Raw genomic sequence first — 9888 nt, 5'->3', positions numbered from 1 at the left:
CTAAGGGCGCATGTCCCTCCCATATTGCCTGTAATAGAGGTAAGTGTGATACTGGAGCTCAGGCAGGATGATACGGAAGCAGCCGTTGTACTGGGCATAGGTGAGGTTCTGTTTGAGGCTGTAGCCCAGAATGGTGACACTGCCCGGCTGCCAAGGCCGCAGCTCATCGGTCATGCGCTCAGGTCCTACAGGCTCCCCCGACAGGCACCTGGCCCCCGTCTCCCTGAGCAGCGCATGGAAGGCGTCCAACTCCCTCTTCATGCGCATGTAGCCATAGCGCTCCACCTTGTGCCAGAAAACGCCCTGGAAAAACCTGTAGATCTGCATGTCCAACCAGTTCCAGGCCTGGATCTTCTGCACCAGCGCCTTGGGCAGAGACTCGCCCTCTTTGTGGCGCACGTTGAGCCTGACGTACACCAGCTCTTCCATGTCCAGCCCCAGCAGCTCCCTCGCCAGGAGGAGCGACTCGTCAAAGTGCTCCGCGATCATCACCAGTTGAAAAGTCCGATTCAGCCTTTCCAGCTCTCCCAGCCACCGGCCGCTCGGCGCTTCTTCCTGACTGGTGTTCAGGCCTAGGTCAAAGGCCATGGGGTTTTTGGCCAGCCCATTGCTGGCATCCCTGGCATCGTAGTAGCGAGCCGACTCCTCCAAGAAAGCCATCAGCGGTCTGGAGTGGTTGGCCAGCATCTGGAAGGCAGGCACGACGTTGAGGTAGTAGTAGAAGACGGACTCGAACGTTTGAACGGGGTGGCGCAGGATCGTGAGGAAGATGCTGTGTGGCGGCATGACTGCCTGGACTTCGCCAACCGCCAGCCGCATATGGCTGCAGAGCAGGTTGAAATGGGTGGCCCCGGTGGGGAGGTCCTCCACAAACGTCCTGGAGAAGGCCTCTGGGTAGGCAAACTGGTAGGAATAGAGTGGAAAGGCCACGGTCAGGTTCCGCCGCTCCCCAGCCCGGAAGAGGATGTTCTGCACCGTGCTGCCGCCTGTTTTGTGGGTCTTCAGAAAGACAACATTAAGGCCTACCGGCTCTTCCAAGCCCATCTTCCCCTGCAGCTGCTGAACAGCCAGAGAGCGAGTGGATGCGTTTTTCCGTTGCAGACTCAGCAGTTCTTCTGCAGGGCTGATCCGCAATACTTCTCTGCAAGGTAAGGTTTAAAAAAAGGTTGTTAAACCCCATATGTTAAACCACAGAGCCTAGGACTTGCTGATCAGAAGGTCAGCGGTTTGAATCCCCATGACGGGGTGAGCTCCCGTTGCTCGGTCCTCATCCTGCCAACCTAGCAGTTCAAAAGCACATCAAAGTGCAAGTAGATAAATAGGTACCGATTCGGCAGGAAGGTAAATGGCATTTCTGTGCGCTGCTCTGGTTTGCCAGAAGTGGTTTAGTCATGCTGGCCACATGACCCAGAAGCTGTACGCCGGCTCCCTCGGCCAATAAAGCGAGATGAGCGCCGCAACCCCAGAGTCGGCCACGACTGGACCTAATGGTCAGGGGTCCCTTTACCTTTACCTTTACCTTTAAAGGACCCCTGGACGGTTAAGTCCAGTCAAGGCCGACTCATTTCGCTTTCAAGCCAAGGGAGCCGGTGTTTGTCCACAGACAGCTCTCCGGGTCATGTGGCCAGCATGACTAAACCGCTTCTGGCGCAACAGGACACCGTGATGGAAGCTAGAGTGCACGGAAACATCGTTGGATGGCCACATGTTTCCTACCACTGATCTACGGGGTATCTAGAAGTTGGAAGCCAGGCAAACTGGGTTTCACATGAAGAAATTGCTCCTGACAGCAAGCTGCTATTGCTCTCCTCCACAGACAGAAATTTGAGCCCAGGAACAGAGCTGGCGTGAACTACAATGCTCTCCAGCAGTTTACTAGTAAAGGTAAAAAAAGGTAAATGGCCCCTGGACAGTTGAGTCCAGTCAAAGGCGACTATGGGGTTGTGGCGCTCATCTCGCTTTCAGGCCAAGGGAGCTGGTGTTTGTCCACAGACAGCTTTCCTGGTCATGTGGCCAGCAGGACTAAACAGCTTCTGGCGCAACAGAGCACTGTGACGGAAACCAGAGCGCACGGAAATGCCTTTTACCTTCCCGCTGCAGCAGTACCTATTTATCTACTTGCACTGCTAGGTTGGCAGGAGCTGGGACAGAGTAACAGGCGCTCACTGCCGACCTTCTGATCAGCAAGCCCAAGAGGCTCAGTGGTTTAGACCGCAGTGCCACCCACAAGAGTGCCACAGCAGCACAGTTACTTTGGCACAGCTTGGGGTAAGGGTCTTTGGGGTATTAGGATATTTTTGTAATCATCTGTCTAGTCACTTTAAGGATAATGTATAAGTAGGAGCAGCCTTGGGATTACTTTATACTACTCTGCCCCTCGGTGATGGCTGAATGACCAAACTCCTTGCTGTACATACCAGAAATGATCTGAAGCTTGTCTTGAGTGGGTTAGAGAGAAAACTTTAAAATGGAAAGTGTAATGCTGGTGATCAACACAGTGGTGAAGCTTCAAGCTCCGGTACCGGGGGGGGCGGAGAGCAGGCAGGGGCATGGCGTGCTGCCCGCAGGGGCGTGACGCATGTCCTGTGGAGGCGTGGCACCCAGCGTGGGTGGGGGGCAGCCATGATGGCACCCCACTGGGATCGCACTGCCAGAGGCAGTGCGCTCCTCCCGCACTCCTCTTCCTCTGCCAGTGGATCAACAAAAGAGGTTTAAAGACTCTCTCAAGGCAAATCTAAGAAAATGTAAAAACACCAAAAACTGGGAAACACTGGCCTGCAAGAGCTCCAATTGGAGAACAGCCTTTACCAAAGGTGTCATGGGCTTTGAAGATGCTCAAACTCAGGACGAAAGGGAGAAACATGCTAAGAGGAAGACACGTTTAGCAAACCCTCACCGTGATCAACTCCCGCCTGGAAACCTATGTCCCCACTGTGGAAAGACATGTGGATCCAGAATTGGCCTCCACAGTCACTTACGGACTCACTGTTAAAACTGTGTTCATGGAAGACAATCTTACTCTGCTACAAATGATCTCCAAAGAAAGACAGAAAATGTTTCTGGCTCCTAGGTCAGGAATGAACAATGCCACATGTTACAGTTCTGTGATCTACTATTAACTGGGAAATGCCTTCAGGAGGGTGTGTGCTAAATGCTCCTAAACTAGTCCCTTGTGTACATTACAGGCCTTGGACAATCCTACCTGGATACTTTCCATTCCCCGTATCCATGACAACAGATACCATGTGCAGCTCCATATCTATTCCTGAAAAGCCTGACAGTCCAAAGACAGCTGGAGACCCAAGTTGGGAATGCCTCGTTTAATCAGTCTCTTGTTAAGCAAACCCTAAGGCAGAGGATTTTGGAAATCTTATCACACAGAATTATTTTCATCTAGTACAACTCTTTGGCCATGGTGGGGAGGGGGCTGACGGGAGATGGAGCTTACCAACATTTGGATGGCCACACGTTTCCTATCACTGATCTACTGGGTATCTAGAAGTTGGTAGTTGGGTAAACTGGGTTTCACATGAAGAAATTGCTCCTGACAGCAAGCTTCTATTGCTCTCCTCCACAGACAGAAATCTGAGCCCAGGAACAGAGCTGGGGTGAATTACAATGCTCTCCAGTAGTTTACTATTATTGTAATTTACCCTAAGGGGAAAAGGTAAAAATAACGTCTCTTAAAAAAGAACTATTTTATGCCACTTTAAGCTAAATGGGGAAGTGATCTGCGAAACTTTAGCTTCCGACACTGCCCTCTCCCCATATTCAGATGGCCCTATCCAGGCAGGGAGCTGTGTTGCAGAGAGAATGGTGGCACACCCAACACAAGGCTTGTTGTGCTCATTACAATAGCTGCTGGGTGCATCTTCCTTTCAATTATCTTGAGACTGCTACTTACGTCAGCAGCACATATAATAAAATTGGAAGGATACAGAGAAGATCAGCGTGGCCCTTGCACAAGGATGACGTGCAAATATCACTGATCTTTATATAAGTGGTTTTCAACCAGTGTGCCGTGGCATCCTGGGGTGTCTTGAATGATGGTCAGGGGTGTCGCTGGCAACACTGACCTCTGTCCCTCTTCCCTTCCCTCCCTCCTTTGATGCCCTCTTGCGTCTCTCTCCTCCAAAGGCTTGCAGAGCCATTGGTTGCAGCAGCCCTGGCTACAAGCTCCCCAGGTGAATGGTGCCTCTGGGGCTGGCCAGGGGGAGCTTCCCAGGCCCCTATGGGGCAGTGTGAGGAGGCACCTCTCTTTGGCGTGGGGGGGCAGCTCAGAGATTGGCGCGGCAGCAGCGGCTGCCCAGAAGACTCCCAAGGAGAGGGGACAGGAGGCTGAGGGAGGGTGTTCAAAAAGGTGTGAGAGGCTGCTGGCTCTGCAGGAAAGGGGTGACATAACTGGGCTCCTGGGCCCCACAGGGGTGCCGCAGAAAGAATGAAGTTGGTCAAGGGAGCTGTGGACCCAAAAAGGTTGAAACCCTTTGAGATATTATCTATCATCTACATCTATCTATCTATCTATCTATCTATCTATCTATCTATCTATCTATCATCTATCTATCTATCTATCTATCTATCATCTATCTATCTATCTATCTATCTATCATCTATCTATCTATCTATCTATCTATCTATCTATCATCTATCTATCATCTATCTATCTATCTATCTATCATCTATCATCTATCATCTATCTATCTATCATCTATCTATCATCTATATCTATCAAATGGAAGTTCATATTTTTATTTGACACTTTTAAAAAAAGAAACAATATTGTTCAAGGAAAGATGGAGCAGGTAATGAATAGACCTAGTGATAAATTACAGAGCCTTTTACAGAACTGCTGGGCCAACAACCAGCTCCACACATGGACCAGAAAGAGACCATCTGGACGCTTGGAACCGAAAATTACAGAGTGCCATCTCTAGAGCACATCTCTAGAGCTATCCAAAAGAACCAACAAACCCAAAAGGCAGTTTTGCAGGGGGCAACTGTTAAGGATACCTCAGTACCAAGGACTAATTTATTTCTCGGTCTTCTTACACAAGGCTTAATTTCTAATCGTGCCCTGAGCTGCTTTGGGAGGAAGAGCAGGATAGGGATGTATTTATTAAACACACACACACACACACACACACAAAAGTGAGGATGGAAGACATTTCTTGCAGACTGGCAACCCTTCCCTCTGGGACCAGATTCAAGGAGCTGGCTGTGGTTATTCCGCAACACCTGCTCAAAAACACATCTCTCCTGCGTTGGCTCTGAACCCCTTTTTCAGAAATCAAGCAGAGAGGTGAGCAATGGTCTTTCAAGGTCAGGATCGTACCAGTACCAAGACAGTTCTCTCTACAAAGCTCCCTTGTACCCCACATACCAATACTCACTGCTTGGTCAGTTGCCTGAGGAGCAGCAGCAGAAGCAGGAAAATGGCACCCAGGAGCAAGGAGCGGTGTCTCCAGATGGCAACCGAGAGGCAGAAGCAATTCATCTTCAGAGCAGCGGTTCGGCACCCACTCTGGAATTTCAGGGCCCGGGGTAGAGGCTCCCCACGCTCAGCACAGCTCAACTCCGAATAGTCACCAAATCACACTTTTCGCCCAGTGGCCACGTTAAGCCTCTCAGTCAATGGGTGTCTTACCTCGCCTCACCTCCCTAAAGCGGCTCAGAACTTCCACAGACTATTACGAGATACGAAGCAGCCAAACAAGCAGATGGAAGATCTGACGCGTCAAAGTCTCCCGGCCTCAAGAGAGCAGCTGTTGGGCACAGGGGGCTGAGGCTTCTTAAGGAGGGGGACCCAAAGGACAGGACAGCAGCCTGACCCCCTTCGTGAGAGGCTAAGGAATGACACATCTCACCCAACAAGGCAAGGCGGTACCCAAAACCTATTAACTAAACCCAGCAGCTTGCCCCAAGTTTTGAATAAAATGCAGACTGAGTTGCAAAGGAGTAACGCAGCCTCCCTGGGTGAGGAGGGTTTCGTGTTATCTGGAAGGCATCAGAAAAGGGAGATGGGCAGTTCAGGGAACAGGCGCCCCAGGTCCTGGAAAAGGTGCCCCGAAAATAATACCTGCAAGGCTGCAAGCGACAGAAAGGACTTCAGTAAAAAAAACAACAGCCCAGAGTGCTGAGATTTGGTGGGAATCAAAAAAGGTTATTTATGTATGCTACTACAGTCATCGGGACGCAGGTGGCGCTGTGGTCTAAAACACAAGAGCCTAGGGCTTGCCAATCAGAAGGTCAGTGGTTCAAATCCCCGCGACGGGGTAAGCTCCTGTTGCTCGGTCCCTGCTCCTGCCAACCTAGCACATAAACATAAAGGTAAACGGCGTTTCTGTGCGCTGCTTTGGTTCGCCAGAAGCAGCTTAGTCATGCTGGACACACGATCCAGAAGCTGTACACCGGCTCCCTTGGCCAATAAAGCGAGATGAGCACCACAACCCCCGAGTCGGCCACGACTGGACCTAATGGTCAGGGGTCCCTTTACCTTTTTACTACAGTCATACCTGGTTTCTGAACAGCTTAGTGACTGTTCTGGTTTGTGAACTATTTTTGGAAGCCAAACGTCTGACGGGGCTTCTGTGGCTTCTGATTGGCTGCAGGAACTTCCTGCAGCCAATCAGAAGCTGCACTTTGGTTTCCAAACGTTTTGGAAGTCGAACGGAGTTCAAGAATGGATTCTGCTCGACTTCCAAGGTACGACTGTACTGCGGCCTGTGTCTGGTTAGCCCAAAAATTGAAAACGAGCGAGGTCCCAACCAGAGGAGAAGAACTTAAGTTGAAAGAATATGCACAACTCACAGACTTAACATATAGAATAAGAGAACAAGAAGAACATACGTTTAGAGAAGATTGGAAAACGTTTATTGAAAATATGGGAAATAACTGTGTACAGCTGAAAACGCTGGCAGCAGCATTAAGATAAATTCATCAGCGTAAACAAGTTTTGATGGATGCAATAATGGAATACTGAATGGTATAGTTTTTGTAAAATATGTGGGGATTTATGGTATGTAAAATGAACCGTGGAAAGAGAAGGGAAGTTGTTGATATCTTAAGGATGTAAAATGAGTATTTTAAATTGTAAAACAGAAAATTTGATTAAAAATATATATATAAAAGAGTATTTGGTGGGAATTGTGTGGTCCTCCGGACTCCCAACAGCCCCAGCTAGCATGGTCTGGGAGAATAGGGCCTGGAGCCCAACAGCAGCTGGGGGGGGGGAGGTTCTTGTCACCAGTTCCCCATTCCTGCTGCTGAACCACACCCAGTTTCCACCTTCATGTCAGCACAAGCTTCAGGATCCCACAGCTGCATAGCTCCCTGAAAGCAGAACTGATTCCAATGCACATTCTCAAAACACATCAGAAGTCGGTAGGCTAAAGCTGACCAAAAATCCAGAGGTAGCATTATCATCAGTTTACGATGGGGTGGAAGGTTCACAGGCTATGAAGGACTTGCTCACAAATTTATTGACAGCTGCACGGATTATGATAGCTAGGAAGGCGCAAGCAAAATAAATATAACAGGGAAGAATGGTATAAAGAGGTGGGGGATATAGCTATTAATGATAAATTAACATGTGCCATAAGGTAAGACAGGGGAATATGCAGCAGAAATTATTTCAAGGAGATATGGAGGGCGTTTGTAGAATTTGTACCGTTAAAATGGAAAGGGGTCAAACTGTCGCAAGAGGTGTTTAAATTTTGGGAGGTTGGTTACAATGGAATGGTCTCGGGGGTGAGGTGCACCTTTTTATTCTTATTTATGATTATTACTTTGTCAAAATAAAACTAAAAATTAAAAAGAAAAAAAGAAGCTTGTCGGTTGTTTAGTCCTGACACACATTTACAGCTGTTCTTCTTCTTATTTATTAAAATTGTATACCACTCTATACCTCCCAGCAGTGCACAAATCTCAATACAGTGGTACCTCGGGTTAAGTACTTAATTCGTTCCGGAGGTCCGTTCTTAACCTGAAACTGTTCTTAACCTGAAGCACCACTTTAGCTAATGGGGCCTCCTGCTGCCGCTGCACCGCCGGAGCACGATTTCTGTTCTCATCCTGAAGCAAAGTTCTTAACCTGAAGCGCTATTTCTGGGTTAGCGGAGTCTGTAACCTGAAGCGTATGTAACCCGAGGTACCACTGTATAACAAACACAAAATGCACAGCTGTTAGGGATGTTAATAGACTTAGTGGCCTAAACACAGCACAAGAACGCGCTCAGGGAAAAGAGGCGCACAGCAGCCCTCCGATAAAAGATGCTACGTGTTGAATTTCAAGAACCGAACTGGGTCCCATCTACGTGGCATTTTCCTCTCTGCATTCTCCCCTGGCCTCCCCCTGTGGAGCAATACACCCACTTCAGGATTACAGATCTCAAGGACATGTTTAATGCCAGTATCAAGCTGCCTTAGCAAGTTCTCTCGAGGTCACAAACTAGAGAAGCCAGCGGGAGAGGCCTGCTGTCTGGGGTTTGTTAATAAAAGAAGATGGGGGGGCCACTCGCTTTCTGTGATTTCATGCAGTCCAGTCAACCGGATGGGCTGAACAGGATCTAGATTGAATCCCACCTTTGTTTTGCAGATTGTATGTGTGAATGAGTGCTCGAGTGTCCAGGAGGGAAGGGCAGCTCTTGATCTGCTCGCCTCTCATTAACTATATTTTCTTTTCTTTGGTGATCACTCATGGCCGAGTAAGATTGTCTTCCGTGATCACGGTCTTAACAGGGAGTCTTTAAGTGACTGTGGAAGCCAATTCTGGACCCTCCTGGCCTTCCCACAAAGAAAATATGTGAATCTTATTTTGAGCACAGCCTCTTGGATGGTTTTTGATTTTTTAAATAAATTTTATTTTTGCATTTTCTATTTTGCATAAACAAATGAGTTAAACACATAAACATATAAGCTCTTCTGATTCACCCTCCCCCCCAAATTGTGGATCTTAACATAACAATTTCTCCCTCTGCACCTCTATCATAACTCTGTTTCTTATAAATCCTTTGTCAATCCATAGTTCAATTCTTTACTACAAGTTTTCTGTCAATCCTACCAATGTATGTAATTGTTTACAACAGCTTTTCAAATGAATTATAAACTTTCCCCATTATTTATTAAAGACCTCCTCTGATTTCTAATTTTTCCTGTAAGCTTTGCCATCTTGGCATAGTTTATCAATTTTGTCTTGCCACTCTTCTTTGGTCAGAGTTGTACCATCCTTCCATTTCTGCGCTAAGAGAGTCCATGCAGCTGTGGTTGCGTACGTAAATAGTTTTGTCTTGAATGGTTTTTGGAACAAGTTTCAAAAGGAGAACAGCTTGCAGGACTTGCTTGCTTGCCACTTGCAACTAGATATCTAATACTATCTGCTTCACTTCTGCACTGCTCAGGAATTTATTTTCTATAATTAGGTGAAAGCAAAATTAAAATGAAGGCTCCACATGGTACTTATTTTAGCAGATCATGCCCTTCTCTCACAACCATGAGCCTTCTGTAATTTTAACTCTCAAGCAAGCCTGGGTGATGTTCACAGCCTGGTTTTATTGCTTCCCAATGAACAAGCTAGGTAGCTAATTGGTGACAGCCTCTCCGTTGCCCCAATGTCAGCATCAGTTTCTGTGGCTTTTAATTCACGATTCCTTCTCCCACTATTAAAAATACTGCTATTCAGCTATCAAAAAATAAAATAGAAAAAGAAACAAGGAATTAAAGGCCCCCACGTCCCTGTAGAAAGAGATAGTGGAATTCAAGAGATATTAAAGGACAAATTAATGAGCTATTCACCAACAACTTCCTACCCATACTGATGAGGAAGAAGAAGAGGAAAAGAGAGAAATGCTTCATTAATGTCACAGGAGCTCTGGAAATTTTTGAGAGCATTTT

General features: G+C 47.5%; 1 protein-coding gene and 1 pseudogene across 1 annotated transcript; one reads left to right on the top strand and one right to left on the bottom strand.

Moving 5' to 3' along the window:
- On the bottom strand, positions 1 to 1044 carry LOC128405349 (galactose-3-O-sulfotransferase 3-like). Its single transcript, XM_053371878.1, has one exon. The coding sequence runs from the start codon at positions 1042 to 1044 to the stop codon at positions 1 to 3; it is 1044 nt and encodes a 347-aa protein (XP_053227853.1).
- A 2849-nt stretch (positions 1045 to 3893) lies between these two features.
- On the top strand, positions 3894 to 3994 carry LOC128405478 (uncharacterized; annotated as a pseudogene).
- The last annotated feature ends 5894 nt before the right edge of the window (positions 3995 to 9888 follow it).

This window comes from Podarcis raffonei, chromosome 17 (assembly GCF_027172205.1).
Source record: "Podarcis raffonei isolate rPodRaf1 chromosome 17, rPodRaf1.pri, whole genome shotgun sequence".
Classification (NCBI taxonomy): Eukaryota; Metazoa; Chordata; class Lepidosauria; order Squamata; family Lacertidae; genus Podarcis; species Podarcis raffonei.
This window is presented reverse-complemented; position numbering and strand designations above follow the sequence as displayed.